Below are 20200 nucleotides of genomic sequence, written 5' to 3'. Positions count from 1 at the left end.
TAATTGTTTCGTCTTTATAATAGCTTAACAAATAAATCTAGGTTTTCTATATTATTGAACTCTCATTCTTGACTAAAACCATTAATGAGAAATGTTTGTTTTTTTTTTAAATTAATGCTGGCAAAAAATGAGAATCTTGTTGGTCTTATTTTTGTTTGACTTCTGTTGATAATATAAACATTAAATGAGTAAGAAAATACATAGTTAGAGCTTCTGGCAGAGATCTAATACATTTCAAGGGATTTCTGTTTCTTCTACTTGGATCAGGAATAATTTCTTATAATAACTTACCAACTCAATTTTCAGTTTGTATTTACAGATTTATTCTTGAACTTTCAGTACCATTATATAACCTTAAAAATAAGATTAGAGAAGCTATTCAGAATCACTTGGCTAATTAACTTTAGTTTGTCATCATTAAGCTTAGTGTTCTTTTCAGCACATTTACTTGTTTTCCCTCATCCTGCATGGTAGACAGAAAAGAAATAATTTAATTTTTCTTTTTCTGACCAGACTCTCAGAAATACTGAATTTGTTACAATAGGTAAGTAAAAGGGCCACTTGGAATGGAAACTTAAATTTACAGAGACCTTCTGTGTACCAGCCAGTGTCCTGGGTTATTTACAGACATTGTGCATATAATATTCTTAACTACACATGAGGTATAGGTGCTTTTATTATCACACCTTAGAGATGAGGAAACTGAGTTACAGAAAGAGGTAAAGTAATGCTTATCATAGAAATAGTGAGCTGTGATTTTTTAAGTCTATGCTGTAAAACACCATACAGCCGTGCCATCTACCAGCAGCTGTAAAGAAGCACATTCTGTTTTTAATGCAGGGTTTACGATGTTAACATTTCAAAGGGACAGCACAGGAAGTTCCCAAATTTCTCTGCTACCAATCTCAGCAGCACTCATTCCATCCTAGACATTCATCCATTCCAGTAAGCTGTCAGGGTATTCTCATGGGCTAATCTTAGAAATTCTATTTGAGTTCATCTTTAAAGACATGCTTACAGACTTGTAATCATGACTTTCAGTGAAGCATAAGGTGCTCTGGTAACATACCACCAAAATGTCCAGGAGATTCTGTGCACCGCGTTCCCTGTAGCACTGCTGTGGTCAGCCTGGTATCGTGGCTGATGGACTCAACTAAGGTGCAGGAGGCCAAGCGTCTACTCCTGGCTTGGCAACCTCTCTTGGCCTACTTCCCTATCTGTAAAATGAGGGGACGGGGCTAAACGGCTTTCAAAGATTCAGCTAACGTTCTGTCATACTAGTCAGTTGCACCCAGAGCTATGGGAAGATAGGAGAAGGTGGGGAAAAAAGATTAGGTCAGACTTTTAAAAAATGAAATTCATAATGATCTGTAATGATCAGTAAGGTAACATTTATGATTCTATTTGATCTTAATTTTAGGGTTGCTAGAATGGTTTTGCTTTTTGTTTCTTAATATAGAGGAAATTTAAAGAAAAGGCATAGACATTTCCCACCCATAGAGTGAGCCATCTAAATTAGACCTACAGGCGAGGGTTAGTGGTCACCTGTACTAGATTCTGTTTTAAAAATGTATTCATTAAAGTCTGATCCTGGTGGGTTTCCTCCTCCCTCGGATCAGTTTGTTAGACATTCATGCTTTTCAAATAAGCTTCTTTAAATCTTTGTAGATTATGTATTTTGAAATCTTATTAGGATCATTGCCAGTATTAATAAAGAGAAATTATGCACAGATAATCGTAACATATAATCCTTTACTTTTAGAAAAAGACAAGTGTGGGTTATTGTTCAGAGAGATATTTAGATAGAATTTTCTTTATCTGCAGGATTTCAGATAGTAACACGATATAGCTAATTCTCATGCAAATCCCATTTTAAAAGTATTTCTGGAGTAGGTGAATCTACATCTGGTACCTGTTTTCTGTGGCTAATATATAGTAATTGAATTCTAAGCAAATCCCTTATGAGGATTCTAATAGAATTATTGCCATCTCTGGACAGAGAAGATGAAACAAACATTTTTGCTAGCATCTCACTCTGTCTGCTCATATATACATAAATAAAACCAATATTTAATGGGGACTTCGTAATGTCAGGTGAGAGATCTGAAAACTTTTTGGGAGAGCAATGGACCTAGTTTTGCTCACTGTTTTTTAACAGTTCTTTTGGTTTATTTTAAACATAATTTTAAGAAAATAAAATAGAGATATATAACCTGGGAATAAGAAGGCTAAATAAAAGTATATACAGGCTAATTCTTCTTAGGATTTTGTTTTTATTATTTTGAAGATTATGAATCACTAATACACTTTGAACAACAGTGCATAGAAAATGACTCAATAAATGTTAATTATTACCAGTAGTAATTCTTTTTATAACAGAAATAAGAAGCTACAAATATAATATTAACTCACCTCTTAGAATAGATCTGAGAAACCTGAAATTTAAAAATCCAGTGGGCATTTAAAATAGATGTGATGGAATCTGCATTTTTCTTGTAGGACCTTCAGGGCTTCAAGTCTCTAGAGACTTCCTGCCGTACAAACAGGTTCTATATATTTGAGCATCTAGTTTCTACACATGCAACAGGTTAGGAAAAGAGAAAGGAGTGGTTGCCTCTGGCATATCAATAGCAGCAGAAAATAGCTGACAGTTATGAAGAAAAGCAAATATATTCTCGTATTACCCCAAAATTCAGCAGTGTAAGCCTTTATAGGGTATGGTGCAAATATGAGGATAGTGCAGCAATTTATGTTCAGAAAAGTATGACCAAAATTATTGGCCCAAATTCTGGTTGAAAATAAATGCAAATCTGGCTAATTTAAGCAGGAAAAAATGTATCACTAGGCTCTCTGGTAGCTCACAAAACGGACAGGAAAGCTGAAATAAACTAGGCTCATAAACAGGAGCTAGGAGTGGTTTGCATAAGATGTTATGATTCCTCTGTTGCTATTAGACTGATTTCTTAATTGTCCCCGTGTCTTTGAGTCCCCACAAAGTCCTGGTTGGCACTGTTGCCTTGCCAGGGACAGAAGACGAGTATCTGGCCCCATCAGTTTGTGTAGTGGGAGAACACTGCCCCTGCCCAGGTTCTCGGTGGGGGATTACCCCACATAGGAAGGATGCTTGGATGCTGGCTTGCAGAAAAATTGATAGCTGTGTACTGTAACCCCAAATCTTAAAAAAGAACTTTAATAAATGGGGATTATATAGAATAACAGTTAAGGAAGGTTTTTATAAAAACTGAGGGACACACTGTCAAAATTAAAAATGTACATATTTGACCTAGAAAGTCCACTTTAAAGGAATTTATCCTATAGATACATTTGCACATTAGGAAAAGCTATTTATGCAAGGATATTAATTGCCATTTTAATTGTAAAAGCAAAAGACTGAAAACAACCCCAATAATTAGGCATGGGTCAGTTACTCACAGTACATCTGTACAATGGAAAACTATCCACTAAAAAGAATTACGTAGTCCTCATATACTGATACTGAATAAGTTCCAAGATACATTCAAGGGAAAAAAATCAAGATGCAGAGGTATTTATATAGAAGAAAAGGAACTGGAAGTTACAGTGGGGATTGTATGCATCAAGTGCTTACGAATACAAAAATTATGTGGAAGAGAGTAAGAAAATGGTAATAGTTTCTGGGAGGTGGGTAGGAGGGAGACTTCTCTCATCCGTGGGTTGAATTGTTTCCCCCCAAAAAAGATGTTGAAGTCCTAACCCCAAGCACCTCAGAATGTGACCTTATTTGGAAATAAGGTCTTTACAGAGGAAGTCCAGTTCAAATCATTAGGATGGGCCCTAATCTAATACGCCTGGAGAATTTGGACACAGGCAGATAAGAGCAGAGGGAAGGCCATGTGTAGATGAAGGGTTGTAGTCATGGATCTGTAAGCCTGAGGCTGCCAAAACCTGGGAAGCAGGCCTGGGACAGAGCTAGTACCTTCAGAGGGAGCATGGGCTGCTGGCACTTTCTCTTGGACTCACTGCTGGCCTCTGGAACTGAGACAATACTAATTACTGTTGTTCTAAACCACTCAGTTTGTGGTACTTGGTTAGGGCTGCACTGGAATACTCGTACCTCCCGCCATGGTCTCTTTTTTTTAACCTGAGGAATAGGAAAGCGGGCTGTATATTCCTAGAGTTTTAAAGAATTAAAAAATTCATAATTATCATTCATTGTTTAAATGCAAAACTCTGCAGCTAAATCAGGTAAAGGAAAAGTTGATTATCATTACCTATTTTTATAAGTATGTTCTGAAATATTTTTGACATATGAAAGACTAATGAAACACATGCCCATACAGTCACATGCGGCGAAGAAATAAAATGATAACAAATACCACTGGAGCTCCCTTTGTATTCCCCCGATCCCAGCCCCCTTCCTCTTCAGAAGTAACCAGTATCCCAAATTTTGTATTTAACATAACTATGTCTGTGTTTTTTATTTTTGCCATATTGTGTATGTATCCTGTAAACACAATATGGGATTGGGTTCCATGTTTTTAAACTTTTACTGAATCCTTCCGTTGCTTTTCCTATGTGGCACTTGATGAGTTTTATCCAAGTTGATACAGGCAGCTCTATAGCACATTTCATCTATTCTCTTGATGGGTGTTTAAGGTTCTAGTTAGTCATTAATAAAGCAGTGCTGCCGTGAATCTCGCTTGTGTTACACACGTGTTGTTTCTCTAGGGCAGTAGCTTTCATACTTGTCATTATGCCTGTGACAAGTACGTTTCCCATCAGGACCCACAAACATTTATTTCTACTCATCCCAGAAACAGAAAATTCATTAAAAATACTTATGTAAATAATGTGCTTGTGTTTAACTTTGCTGGATTTTGCTCAGCTGCTCTCTGAAACAATTGGGGTGATACATACTTTTACCATTAGGGAATAAGATTTATTGCTTCTCTAGATCCTCACCAACTTTTGATATTTCCAGACCTCTTAATTTCTGCCAACCTGATGAATATGAAAGGAGTATTTCATTATGATTGTACTTTCCAAGTTCCTGATTACTAGTGAGATTGAACACCATCCTGCTTTGTACGTTTGACTTTTCATCTGTTTTTAAAGTAATTTTTGTGTTACTGATCTGTCCTTTATATATTCTGGATACTAATCTAGTCTGTGACTTGTCTTTTCATTTTGTTTATGATGTCTTTTAAAAGCATGAAATTTAGTAATATAATCACATATAGAGGGTGCCAAAAAAGTGTATACACATTTTAAGAAAGGAAAAAACTATTGTAATAATATATACCAATAACAAAAGATGAATACAAGTCACGTTTGACTTCTGCAATTACAAGAGGTGCTCAAAGTGGTTACCATCAGCGTCCAGACACTTCTGATAACGGCGAACTACTGCTTGAGCACAGTCGCTTAAAATGTGTATGGATTTTTTTGGCACCCCCGGTATATCAGTCTGTCTTTAACAGTTTGTGCTTTTTCTGTTTTGTTCAGAAATCATTCATGATTCCCAAGGTCATAACTGTCTTTAAAAGGAGAGACTTATTTTTGAACTGTTCTGCTAACGTGTATACATTACTATTAACTAGTTTCTTTAAGTAATAGGATTAAAGTTTGGGCATTTGAGGTTTGTTTGTTTTTTTAATCTTTCCTGAGGTGATTTTGCAATTTGAGATGTGTCACCTTTGATAATAAAAGAATGGCTCAGGCTAGAGTAAACATGGACTTGAGTACAACTATGAGAGGATACCAGGCTGACTGGGGAAGTAAGTATCTATTGAGGAGATTGACTACCTGCATTGGGCGGAAATTATGATGGAATGGGAAGTATTTGGATAGATAGGGGAGCTTTTAATTCATTTAATCAGAAGATATATTTTGAGTGTCTGTTATTTGCTGGTAGGTATAGAGATTAAGAAGATGCATTCCTTGCTTCAAAGTGCTCAGGCTAGGAAACAGGAAGTTTGAGAGCATTAAGTGCTGTAATGAGGGGGAGGGGCGAAGTTTGGGTTTGTTATGGGAGCCAATGTAGGTTCTTATACAGGGGACTGAAGTGGTAGATGAGGAGACAAGTCTGAACAACTTGAGTAAGTAGAATGTCAAGGAAGTAGACTAAAGATGAAGAGGCGAGTTAAGAAGCCACTACAGCCAACAGAAGAGGCCTAGAGTCTGGGGTCTTAACATTGTAGAAGTAGTAAAGCTACAGAATAATTATCTGAACGTGTATATGCTTAAGCTGGAAAATATTTCCACAAGAAGTGGGGCTTTGTATGCTTTTAGAAGCAAGGAAGATTATTCATGATGTAAGATGATTTAACGGTAGTTAGCCCTAGCATGCTAGTACAGTTTTGCCACAATATGGTTTTAAATCATGTGAATTAGCTCGCAAACAATTGCTACATGGGGCCAGTGATGTCAGTGGAACGTAGAAGTCCCATAGGTTCATAAGCAGTTTGGGCCAACATATTAATATTTTGTACCACCAGTTACCTGCAATCGTATAACAGTTAACTGAAGGAATATATGCCTTTATATCTGAAATACAAAGCTGTGGCATGATTTGATTGTTTTCATAGGATCACTCAGGCAGTGGAAACAGGAAGCTATTACAGTCATCTGGGCAAGAGGAAGTAGATGGAGGCTTGGACCAAACTTTGCCAGTAGGCCGTAATGAAAAGTGTGAAAGCCTGCTACCCTAGAGACACACATGTACTAAGGAGATGTGCACAGGAAGGTGTATTGAAACATTGCTCTAATAGTAAATAACTAGACATACCCGTCAATAGAATGGGTAAACTAGGCAGTTTAAATTAAGTAGAGCTGCATGTATCCACTTGAGTGTTTAGACAACCAAGGAGTAGTGTCAAATATACAGGTGGGTATGAGTCTGGAGTTCAGCGCTGTTGTACAAGCTGTAAGTTTGGCAGTCATTAGATATAGTTGCTATAAAGCCACAAGACTAGATACAATTACCAAGGGAGTAAGTATAAATAGAAAAGAGCTCAGAGGACTGAGCCCTGGGAAACTACCACGTCTAATAGTTTGGGGGAAGAGGCAGAACTAACGAAACTGAAAAGGTAGTGAGTCTCTGGAAGCAAGTGAAGTGTTTTCAGGATACAGCAATCAATTGTGTCAAATGCTGCTGATAGGAAAGAGTTGGTTTAACAACGTGGAAGTCACTGATGGCCTTGGCAAAAATGTTAGTGAAATGGAGTCGAAGTCCTGATTAAAATGCTTCAGAAGAAGTGGGGAGGAGGAAAATTGAACTTCGAACTCCTACCACCAGACTGCTTACCCAGCTCTTGTGCCAGTACATTACCTCTCGCCTGTTACTGTGAGTGAGCTGTCTGTGCCTCTCGTGAAGGCCAAGCCCTCTGTTGTGTACTTGATTCTATCTTCACTAACATTTAACATATGGACCTGGGAAATCTCCCCTCTCCTACATCATCAGTTATGTTCTCTGCACTGCATCATTCCCGTCAGCATATAAACATGCTGATATCGTTCCCATGTAAAAAAAATCCTTCACCCAATTTCTCCCTTCAGCTACTGCCCATACTTTCTTCCCTTTACAGCAAAACTCTGAGAGAACTGTCTGATGGCTATCTCCAATTTTTCTAATATTTCATATTCAGTTGCAGCCGTGTTATAAGGCAGTTGGATTTAATCAAGTTGTGGTTAAGCCATGTGAGTATGATGAAAAGACAGAAGAACAAGGAAGTTACACGATTGATTGTATGCAAGCATGTAATTTAAGCTGCTTAAGGAGAAGAGAAGACTTGAAAGCTGTGAAAAGTTGGTGGTCTCGGTGGACAAAAGACTCTCCGTGGGGGTCAAAGAATCATTGGAGATGGAGTTCTTGAGCTGGAAAGAGAGGTTAGTGTTGGAGAATAGAGTGTTTGAAGTCACAGGAGAGTCTGAGTTATTGGTAATGACAAGCTCAAGGTTATGACCAAAGTTGTAGCTGAGGCAGAATAGAAAATCATTGAACAGCCTTTCAGTTCAGCCACCGAACTGAGAGGCCAGGACACTGAAAGGACCATCTGTATGGATACAACGAGTACTGTAGAAAGAGGGTAAGGAACTATTAATCCGTTCTTAAAGGAACAAGGTATGGAGGGGACTGCACAGCACGTAACTGCAATAAGAAGTACCCGGGTAGCAGACGCCATGGTCTGGTGACCTGGGAGCAGAGAAGAGTGGATCTGTCCCACCTCCAGGCCCAGTGCTGTCAGCCGCGTGGTAGAGAAAACAGCTACCACTTGAGAGGGCTTCCGAAGAAGCAGCAGCATCAGAAGTCACAAACTCAGATTCTGACAAGTGAAGTCTAGAGGGCTGGGCATTTTAACAAATGAATACTCATTTTTCTCAAATCAGAGTCCTTGTGTGAGAGACATGAAGAAAAAAATAAAATCTGTAAGGAAACCAGCCATGAAACAGTAAGTGAAACTCAGCTTCCTGTTTGAAAGACGGAGTGGCGAAGGGACCGTTTTAAAGGGAACAATCACTGTTTCGTGTTATTTCCATGGCAGAACTCAGGCCTAGTAATGCCAAATCTTTTGATATTTTTCCAGAGAAAAGTGTGGCTTGTACGTGAAAAAGACTGACAATACTTGCTTTTTACTTATTTTTTAAAGTAACTGTGCAGGCCACATAAAACATGTCAGAGACTGCATTTAGCCACTGTCACAATTTTATGAACTCTGCTTTTGAAAATAGAAACTACTACAGTATGTATTTGTAAGTTCAAGAGTCAAAAGTCCGCACTTCAAACTAGCTGCCGTGCTGGGTAGCCTGCAGCAGGTCAGCTCAGTCTGCAGGTGTAAAGAGAATGACTATCTACAAGCTCATCACCAAGCAGCACTTAAGTTACCTGGCAATTTATCAGCTGCTTCATTGATTATTACTCAGACAGATCTTATCTCACCCCATATTATTTTTACTATCAGTTCTAACCCTGATGATGAAATTTCCTTTGAAGAGAAACACACGTAACCTTTTATGGCCTGAGCTTTTAATAAAGTAGACCTCATTCCACAAAGGAAAGCTTCTAATAGAGGAAAATTTGAAGGTTCTTTAAACCTAAAAAAAAAACAAGCTAGTTAATTCCTAAGCAGATTTTAATACTATAAAAATATTGAATGTTTCTTCAAAATACTCAATTTTCCTTTAGTCATATCGACAACCGAGAAGATTTTTTGTATTGAATTAGAATCCTAAAGATGGTATTTGGCTGTATTTGACCTTGGGCAAGGCAGCAAACCCTTCTAGACTGTTTTGTTATCTGTAAAACATTAAAAATACATGCCCTACCTACTTCATAAGGTAGCTGTTAGGAACAAATGAGAATGTGGAAAAGCTTACATGTTGACCTTGAACGGATGCTTTGTTTTATTATATATCCTTTTAAAGAATAATAACTTGCCTAAAGCTAATGAGACTATTTAGAAAAAAACATTTTAGCATATATTTAAAATGTAGGAAAGCACTTGAGTATCAGTGGATATATAATCTACTTCCAAAAGCAACTTTCCTATTGAAAGATGACCCTGCTGATGGTATCACTGTGTGAGGTACTGGCTGAAAAGTATCCTCTCTCTAGTTCTATAAGCATGACTGGTTGTCCTTCAGTGAAAAATCCTGTTCATGCAGGAGACACTTGATACACACGCTGGCCCTACCATCACCTTCCTTTCCATTCTCACCCTGTACTCATTTCTTTTTCATCAAAATTAACAATTACCACTTGAGATTTATATTTAATGTAATGACTCTTTTCTAGCAGCACTTAATACACACTCAAAAGAATAAGTCTTAACTGAGAAACACGGGATACCTCATTTTCACAGTAATTTTTTTAAGTCCCAGTGATGAAAACTGTAAGGCAACTTCCTTAAAGGACGCTAACTGATGAATCCAGTGCAGCCAGTGTGTTGAATATGAGGCGATCAAATCTTTATCACATCCAGCTTGATTGTCCTGTTACTTAGTCTGAGTCTTTTGGAATAGTTATTCCTTCTTATTTGTTGTATGGTTGTTATACAGCCATGGAAGGAAAAAGCTGAACATCAAAATCATCAACAATATACCTGAAAGACAAAATACAGTAAAATAAACTATCTCTAAGGAAGTTCATAACCACTAAATGGGTATAATTTAAGATGATATACCTAGAGATTTGAAAAGCGATGTCTAAAAGAATTAGCTACATCAACCTTACATGAAATGTAGATATTTTCTAAATCTTATACTCTCACATTGTTTTTCAACCATGAATCTTTAAAATCAGTATGTACTTGGCAAAACCAGTAAGATCTGAACATGAATTTAAAGGATAAACAAAATTGAAGTATTTGGAGTTTTCGTTCTGGCTCCATTATTGACTTGCTGGGTGAGAAACTCTGGATTTGAGTCTCTATGTGCTCTTTAAAATGGCAACACAGTCCCTCATGCCCTGGAGTGTACTGGGTGAATAAAACAACTGAAAGCTCTCTTGAGTTTTCACTTGGAATGCTCAAGTAAGAACAATGTTAGATTACTTTATTCCTTCTCATTTTTTTCATCCGTCTTAACCATATATAACTTTTAAAGCTGTATCAAGCAAAATATCTAAAAATTTTCGTTAATGCTGACATTCTAAATCTTAAATATGTTTTAAAAAATCACATATTAGTAAGTGTTCATTTTTGATGTTATACAAGACAAATCTAGCATGTAGGTTTCAGTGGCAAACAGAGGAGAGTAAACCACAAGGCTTAAATCATGTTCTTAGGTTTAAAGCACTAGGGTCAGTTTAAAACTAGGATTTTGCGTTTTTATCACATGCAGATTTGATATTTTACTCTATTTGGTATCATCAGGAAGCCTTAAGGTTTGACTAACATATGAGTCTGGTATCAACAGGAAACCTTAAGGTTTGACTAGCATATGAGTCTGTTTCGCAACCAAAAGCTTTAAATGAAAAAGTATCAGAAACAATCTCTATCTTAACTGATCCACCAAATATGACATTTTCTTTATAAAGTCAAAGCTAGAAAATAAGACATTACATTTAAAACTTCTTCTTAAAATGGAATTTCAGTTTCATAGAAGCAAATGTAGTTTGCTAATTTTTATTCTATGAAGTGTAAATTTTATATACAGTCTTACAGTCACATTTCTAACACTTTAATTTGGGGGAAGTGGCAGGGGCCATTAAGGCATTATACTATCTGTGCTGTGAAGAGAAACAAAAAGAACAAAGGACTGTGGTTTCCAAGAATAGTTTGCTCCCTGCTTGGTCAAAATGAGAAAGAAGTTCGCTATGTAGGGATTACTCCCCGTCTCACGCCATGGCATTGCCTAATGGAGCTTCTTGATTTTTACTCCTCATCTCTTACCTAGCTCTTTGAATGACTCTTGTAAAAATATAATTTCTTATATTTCCCATCCTTTTTAGAGTTTAACTGTGATCTTATTTCATGAGAGGCCATTTTTCCCCCAATGGGAATGTAACTTCAGTGTATGACAAAATTCATTGGTAAACTGGAATTCAGTATTCTAAAAACTGCCGTTTATTCATATGTCTTTTGTCCATACTCGTATGTCGAAGGATTCCTGTATTGTTTCTCATTGATAAATCTCTTAAAGAAGTATAGGAACATGATTCTTTAAACCAAAACTACAATAGAAATTTTTCCTGGATTTATTTAGAAAAAAGCTAGGAGGTCTCTAGGCCAACTAAGAATCTTTGAGTGCATATTTTCAACAAGCTAAATAGGGCCATACATAATTACAAAAAAGTTGATTCCAATTCCAGTTTTAAAAGATTCCTTAAATAGGAAGCAAAGAAATGGATAAAAGTATATTTGTTTTTGTTTGGGGTATTTTTGGTTAAGTGGTTCTTTAAAATGTTTTGGTAATGGCCACAAATCATACTACCTTCCTATTTGGACGACACAACATGAAAAGAGTCCGTTTCCCCACCCTACTACTCTCTATACTTTCTAAAGGGGCAGAGGTGATTGTTCCTTTTTAATCTATAATGAGATGTTTTCCAGGAAGACATTAAGTGATTTGGGCTAGAAAACATGTTTAAAATAAATAAGTCATGGTCCTTTTACAGAGAATGTCGTTCTTTCTGATTTTTTTTTTTTTAACATTCTTTTGGAAAGGCCTAGCTTTCAGTGTTCTTTCAAGTAATGGGTGAAATAATTACTTACTCTCATGGGCCTATTATTAAAATTGTAGTTGGAGCACATTAACAAATACATAATATTAATATATGTTGATTTTAAATAAGACAGATTTTTCCACATGAAAACTCACTAGGCCCACCCAATCAGCGACCTTTTTTTAACTTTATTAACTTCAGTGACATTTTTAACTTAAAAATAGAGAAAAGTTATCTTTAAAGAAGTTACTACTGGAAAATACTACCAATCTATTGAACTGAAAAAAGGCACTATTCTTAGCATTTTAAATGCAGGTTTTCTTTGACATCCTTCATGTTTAGACCTGCAAACATTATTATTGCGCATAATAGATACTAAATGTGAGATTAAGGAATGGGAGGTGAATAGGAGGAGTCAAGTGTGTGGCTGTTCAAGCCTGTTGTGTGCCACGTTCCCTTCTCTATGTCCTCCCCTCTCTCCCCTTTTTTAAATTAGAAACGAGCAACAAGAAACAATGCTAACTGGATAAAAAAGGGTGAACAATAGAAGGCTGGAATCCTCATGTTCATTTATAGTTATAAGTTATAATCAGGCTTAAATGACTACAGAAAATCAAAAAATGCTGATAACTTGCATAAAGAAATGCATATTATGATTACAGTTATTTTATAACTTTTTGTGTTATTTGGTCCATCTGTACAGAGGAATTTTATATGTCTTCTGATCCAGATAGAAATAACAGGAATGAATCTTGTGGATTTTAAAACTATGTTCATTACATGTATACGTTGTTTCATGAGATGTTTTTCTGCACAATGAGTCAAATGAACTAAATAGTATTTTATCTGGAGCTCACAAATTTGAAAAAATTTAATTCCTTTAGCAAAAAAGATAATTATTTAATGAAATTAATCACTCCTCATTTTCTTGTCCTTAGATTTGAGGGTTTTTTTAAAGTGGTATCATACCTGAAAGTGACTACCCTTAACTAGATAATTTGGTTTCTTTGAAGATAAAAACAGTTTTAAAGGACACTGCACAATATAAAATGTTATTTCAGGCATGTTACGTACCTTTTTTCATTTTTTTGTTTGTGCTTACTCTGACTTTGGAAATTGACATGTTAACAGTGATATTTCATACCATATTTTAAGATAAACTGATCTTTTAATCATAGTAAGTAATATGCTTACCTAAAGAAGGAGCCAGCCAATATACTATAAAAAATTGAAGGAATTCTTCATCAAAACACTTGAAATGTAGTGAAAATGCCAAAGCTGGGTTAAATACAGCTCCTGTTTGACTTCCTCCTGTAATACATTTTAAACAGAGTGATACCAAACCATATATATTACATTTTCTTGTAACTGAAAATAAAGGGGTTACTAAATGTGACTTTTGTTTTAGGTATTTAGGTCCAGTTGTCCCACAGTATCCGTGGGAGATTGCTATCCTGTGGGTACCAAAATCCACAGATGCCCAAGTCTCTTATATAAAATGGTGTAGTATTTGCATATAACCTACATACGTCCTTTATACTTAAAATCATCTCTAGATTACATATACTACCTAACACAATGTAAATGCTATGTAAATAGTTGTTATATTGTTTAGGGAATCATAAGAAGAATAAAAATGTCTGTACATGTGCAGTATAGACAACTATCATACTCCTAACTACATAATACATGTTAGCAAAAATGTAATATTTTGTTTAATAATATTTTTTATTTTTGATCTGTAGTTGGTTTATTCCATAGATTTGGAACCCATGGATACAGAGGGCCAATTGTGTTTTTCTATGATCTTTGCAGAATCACCTGGCATATTATAGAGTATACAAATAGATTATAGATTATACCAGGTGCAAAAAAAAAAAGACAAAGAACATTAAGAGTGTTAATCCAGTGCTTTTCCTATAATAAAATGCACATTGAAAGGGAACTGCTCTATTATTGTTCCTGTGGTTTTATAAAATAGGAGATTTGGCTTCCCTTCTTAACACTGATCAATTCAAATGAATAATAAAAATAAAATGAAAATACGCTGAAAAGGGGTATAATTCCCAAGGTTCTTCTTGGGCGTAGCCTACCTTTCTGTTGAAAACAAAAAGTAAAATGAACTACAGCATTATCATTGACTCCATTTTTACTTGTCAAGAGAGCCCTAAAGAAGTAACTGAATGGTATGTCAATTATACCTCAGTAAAATCACTAAAAACGTTTTTAAAGCAGTGACTGAAGAGTCATGAACGATAAACACAAATTCTAACTGTTGACAGCTTTTCAGGATTCATGGTCCAGCTCTGCATCCAGGGTATCTGTCTTGATCTGGGGGCCTGGGAGTTAATAGTTCTAGCCACACAGCAAGTAAGAAAAGGTAGAGGAGGCTGTCCAAGTACTCACCACAGCTGTGGCTCAGCTTTTCAAGAGACACCCTAAGATAGTGACATTTCTGTGGAAGCTTGGGCACATATATCTGCCCCCGAGCCACAGAGATATAGCCTGAGATCTTAAGTGATGCTTTCATAAGATTTCACGCTCGATAGGCTGAAAATATGGAATGTTGAGCAATGAACCAATTTCACTCAATAGCTAAGAGTTTTCTTCTACCACACCAGCCTCACAGCATGATTCATAATCATGTCTCTGAAATCATAAATGACATCAAGTCATGGAGCTTCAGGATCATTTTTTTTTTCCCAGAATGTAATCTTTTTATTTTTTATTTTTTTTTCTAGTTTTTTTTTTTTAATTTATTGGGGTGACAATTGTTAGTAAAATTACATAGATTTCTTCAGGATCATTCTTGAATAGTCAAATCCTGGAGTGTTAAACATGCAACTGCCAAAGGCCAAAAGAATTGGTTGACAGGTGGTCATTTCAGTTCAATTCCACAAAAAATACTGAGTTCACATGTATTAGACACCATGGGCAGAAAGATAAGGACTCACACAGATCTTTACAATATAATGGAATAGTGCTGTGATCTATAATAAGTGGCCTTCTTTTGGCATTTCTCTATAAAAATAGACTGAACCATTGCCCTCATAATTAGTTTACTTTGGTATTCCAAAGCCAAAGAGCTTCCATTATGTCTAAGAACAGTATCAGCCAGTCTCTACCACCCGAAAACGTAACACTACCTCACTCCCCTTCTAATCCTCACATCGCCAGTTCTGCTCAGCGTGACTTGGTGGAAGCTGCCCGTCCTACCGAGAGGGACAGTCTTTCTCCTCTCTTGGATATAGACTGGCTCTGTGACTTGCATGGACAGACAGAATGCAGCAGAAGTGATGCCATGAGAAGTGACGCTGTGTGTTCTAGGTTCAGGTCTCAGTAAACATCAGCTTCCACACTGTTCTGTTGGAGCAATGCCCTGACCACATAAGTCAGCTGGAGGATGAAGGAAAACAAAGGCACCGCACAGGTAGTTGGTACCAACTGCCAGACACATGAGTGAGGCTACCTTGGCTCTTCCAGCCCCACCAGCTGTCCAGCTGCTGATCTCGGGAATTTCCCATCTAGCCTCCAGAATCATGAAAATAATAAATTACTGTCATTTTAAGATTTGGGGTGGTTTGTTATATAGCAATAGTTAACCGACAGAGAAATTGGGTTCTGTGTTAATGAAGCCCAAACGTGTCATTGGCTTTGACATTTTAGACTGGATAATTCTTTGTTGTGAGGGGCTGTCCTGTGCACTATAAGATGTTTAGCAGCATCCCTGGCCTCTATCCCCTAGATGCCGGTAGCACATCCATCTCCCCCGAGTGTCGCAACCAAAACTGTCTCCAGACATTGCTAAATGTCCTCTGGGAGCAAAATTGTTCCCTGTTGAGAACCACTGTTTTAGAGAAACACTGGTACTTGCATACAAGTAGACATACAAGGTTGTTTATAGTAGCAAAGAACTGGGAAAAAACCTATCTGCCCATTTATAAGAAAATAGCTAAATTAACAAATTATTAATTTGGAATACCACTCAGTATTTTGAAATAATGAGATAAATCTCTTTACTAACAGAGATCTCCAAGATACTGAACAACCACCACCAGAAAAAGCAAACCACAGAAAGTGAGGCATGAAACCTTTTATGTTAACACAAACACACATAAAATAATAGTTTCCTTAGGGTCTTATGTCTATATATAATAAACACACATAAGAGTTTGGAAGGAGGCACACAGAGGATTACCCTGGTGAGAAGAATAGACAGGGAAGGAGAGGGGACACGTGGAGGATGGCAATCAGAAGTCACATTTAGTCTCATTGATAGTGTCCATGTTTTACAAAAAACACATTCATGTATAATTAAACATGAACTATTTAAAAAGTAAATCATCCATAAGGCACAGAACTGAAAACGGCTTTGAAAAATAAGTTACTCTATTGAAATGTGAAGGGGAGAAGACATAACACATGTTGAAGAAGAGTTATCAATGGGGAGATCCCACTGGCCGAATGCCAAGAGTCTTAGAGGCCAACATGAACTCGGTAAAATCACCTCAGTGAAAGACTAAGTCCCAAATGGGGCAATTCTAGGCACTAATGTTTTTCAGTACTCAAAGGGAATCAAATTCCCTGTGACAGAGTGACACTTAAAATCGCATGCGAGTAAGACATGTAGAAGCCAGAATTGCAATTAACTAATTTATAGTGAGAGCTAGCCCTTTCCAGTGACCAGACTACTTGTGCTATGTACAATGCTAAGAATGTGAATACATTACTCTATTCCTCACAATAGATACAGACAGTACTCTCAATTTTAAAAATGAGGAAATTGAATCTTAATTCAAGTAATTTAAGTATCTCCTCTAAGGGCACAGTCCAATTCCAAACCTGTTCTCTTAACCACTATATTATACTGGCATAATAAAAAACATTTTGGACCTTTGTTTGAATCTGTTTTTCATTTTTAAATTGGCACCTATTTGATATGGTTATTGTATTAAAAACGGACATATGTAAAAGATTTTGTAGGATATCTGATGGACACTTGTCTTATTAGGGAGACCACCTCATGGACAGTGTAGATAGATGCCTGACGACTGCGCTGTACACCTGAAGCTGAAGCTGAATAATAATGTCAACTATAATTTTATATATATATATATATATATGTGTGTGTGTGTGTGTATATATATATTCACAGGATGTGGAGTACAGCGTAGGGAATAGAGTCAGTGGAATTGAAACAGCTATATACAATGTCAGAGAGGTAGTAGATTGGGGGGAGAGGGTTTATCACTTTGTGAGGGATATAAATGTCTAACTATCCTGTTTCCCCGAAAATAAGACCTAGCCAGACAATCGGCTCTAATGCATCTTTTGGAGCAAAAATTAATATAAGATCCGATCTTATATAAGACCCGAACTTATTTTAATATAAGTTCCATATTAAAATAAGATCGGGTCTTATATTAATTTTTGCTCCAAAAGACGCATTAGAGCTGATTGTTCAGCTAGGTCTTATTTTCGGGGAAACACGGTATTACATTGTTTTGTACACCTGAAACTAATAATAAAAAAAAGGACATATGTAAAGTACTTAATTCCCTTCTCCTTTGACAAATAATGTTACCTATATTCTTCATGATTTAGAAGGATACCAAAAACTCCTGAAAGGAGTAATGAAGTAAAAATACTACAGTTACTTAAGATAATTTACTTGGCTTATTTTGAAAGTCCTTAGACATAAAATATGGAATACCTAGATATGTCGTATTTCTGTGAGCTTTTTAAAAGTGAATAGAGTATTTGCTAATTCATTCACTCATTCTAAGAATCCTTACTGAGAGTTTTGTACCAGGTGACACCATCCTAAGTCCTGGTTATACGTCATAATGAATAAAACAATTTTAGTCTGTACTCTCCGTCTGATGGAGAAAGACAGGCATTACATCAGAAAACAAGTGTATAATTACAAATTCTACAAAGGAAATGAACAGTGCAGTAATAAAAACAACTTAGATGTGTAAACAGATTTTTTTCAATATCTAATTAAAAAATGAATGCAATTCTCTCTTACCCTGTTCATTGAGCTAAATTCTCCCATACCTAAATTAACGATTTGCTGGAAATCTTCATTAATAATTTTACAGCTCTACTATGTTAATAAATCACAGCTTTTTTAAAACTTTATTTGGGAAGCCAATAAATACATAAGTAGTAGTGACATCAGTGGCTTCCTTCTACATATCAAAGTGCAGGGCGCCAAACCAGTCAGTACACAATCAGACAGACACTTGGTCACTGGCTATCCAAGGAGACTGGCTGTGTTGCTGGACAGTTACACTCTGTAATCTTAAAATACATAATCAGTTATTTTGATGTGACCTATATTGGTGACTATGGTACATAGTACCATAACTTTTTGCAAGGGATGATCCTGTTCATATATGAGGGATGTTTATGTTTTAGCCAAAACCTAAAACTTTAAGTTTCTACTCATCGTTTCACTTTTAATGGACAGAAGATAGACTCTTTCTACGAATTTCCTTTTATTAGATTACTACTGCCTCCAAAACATTTTGTAATTCAGATGTATTGCCAATGAAGATATTTTGTTGTAATCTTTTAAAATCACTCATCATTAAACTTGTTTTTGCATCTGAGCTCTGTCAAGGTAAACAAACTGCAAGAAATCAACAGATTTCTCAAATTATTTGTTTTTAAAAAGCATCTAATTTCAAGCAAGTTTTAATTTTGAAACATCTTTCTTGATAGCCACTTAAAAGTTCATTTATTGCTCAAGATGAATTATTAAGGAAATAAATGACTTTATGTAATTTTTCAGGAAGAGAAGTACATAATTTCTACTTGCCACTCTTGCTACTAACCAGTCATGTAGCTTGTGCTTTAATTGGAAGGAACTTTATAAGCCCAGGATCATTTTTCAGTCAGAGTGTCAGAAAGGATCTATACCAGGTTGGCTTGCGGAAATAGGTAGCTGATAAGTTATCTTCCTTTCTACCATTAAAACAACCCCTTTGTAGGCTATTTGAACCCTTGGCAATATCTCAAAAGAGCTCAGTTTCAGCACAGAAGTGGCTCCTTTCTCTGGGTGTTCAAAAAACACTGAATGGAGGATCTGTATGTCGGCCCTCTCCATAAAGAATGGGGTGCAAAATGGTTAGACTAACGGGGATACCAATATTGACATCACAGAGGTGTAGGGGTTTCAAATATATCTTGGCAAAGAACTTAGAGCCTTAGGTCACAGAGGCTCCGGACGTGCCAAGTGTTTTGTGGGAATAACAAACCTGCGTAGACCAAAAAGGTGATGAGTGCTGCCATCAGGTGGATACGAAGCTGGGTTCGGACCTCCTGGAAGTGCAGCACAGCGCTGTGGAAGATAAAGGAGCAGATGGCCTCTATGATGACGGCTTTGGGCAAGTCGACTTGGATGGGATTCCTGCAAGCGAAGATCCTTTCGCTGACGTGATACCTGGTCAGCCCCAGGCTCCACAGGGCAACTACGCTGTACCTGCTGCACATGGCACCAATCAGCTGAGCCAGCAGCCTCATCGCCCCTGTCTCGGGGGACATTTCCCCCAGCAGCAGCTGCATCATCACGCCGCACGGATTGCTGAAGGTGCCCACCAGGGTCAGGCCATGCACCAACGAGAAGAAGTAGATTAGCGTCAGCGGCCAGGTGGGGTGCGCGGGTTCCTGCTCGCTCAGCAGTTGCAGCTCATGGGTGCAGCAGCAAAGCTGGAAGGTGGCCAGAAACTCCAAGGCGAAGGTGTGGGCCACGGGTCTGTGCATCTGTTGCCGGAGGACCACGCGGGCCAGCGCCACGAACAGCACGATGGACAGCATCAGCCCCAACGAGGTGCAGGTGTCCTGCACCTCGGGCCAGAGCCCCAGCAGAGCGGTCATGGCTCGCTCACGGTCAGATTGGGCTGCACGCTCGGCTCCGTGGGAGGCGCTCTATGGAACGGAGTCCGAAGTCCTCAGCCCCGCCCCTTCCTCACGCCCCTCGGGGCGGGCCCACTCCAGACGCGCTGGAGGCCCCGGGGGCGTCACGCTGGAGAACTCCTCCCTCCTCCCCGG

At 37.4% G+C, this 20200-nt stretch overlaps 1 protein-coding gene across 1 annotated transcript; it reads right to left on the bottom strand.

The window, feature by feature from the left end:
• Window positions 1-5358: 5358 nt before the first annotated feature.
• Window positions 5359-20163, bottom strand: AQP11 (aquaporin 11). Its single transcript, XM_033121717.1, has 3 exons — window positions 19408-20163; window positions 13337-13453; window positions 5359-10079 (listed from the first exon to the last, which is right to left on the bottom strand). Exons 1-3 carry the CDS (start codon window positions 20024-20026, stop codon window positions 10000-10002), a joined length of 816 nt encoding a protein of 271 aa, XP_032977608.1. The 5' UTR covers window positions 20027-20163; the 3' UTR covers window positions 5359-9999.
• Between the last annotated feature and the right edge of the window lie 37 nt (window positions 20164-20200).

Source organism: Rhinolophus ferrumequinum, chromosome 11, assembly GCF_004115265.2.
Source record: "Rhinolophus ferrumequinum isolate MPI-CBG mRhiFer1 chromosome 11, mRhiFer1_v1.p, whole genome shotgun sequence".
Classification (NCBI taxonomy): Eukaryota; Metazoa; Chordata; class Mammalia; order Chiroptera; family Rhinolophidae; genus Rhinolophus; species Rhinolophus ferrumequinum.
This window is presented reverse-complemented; position numbering and strand designations above follow the sequence as displayed.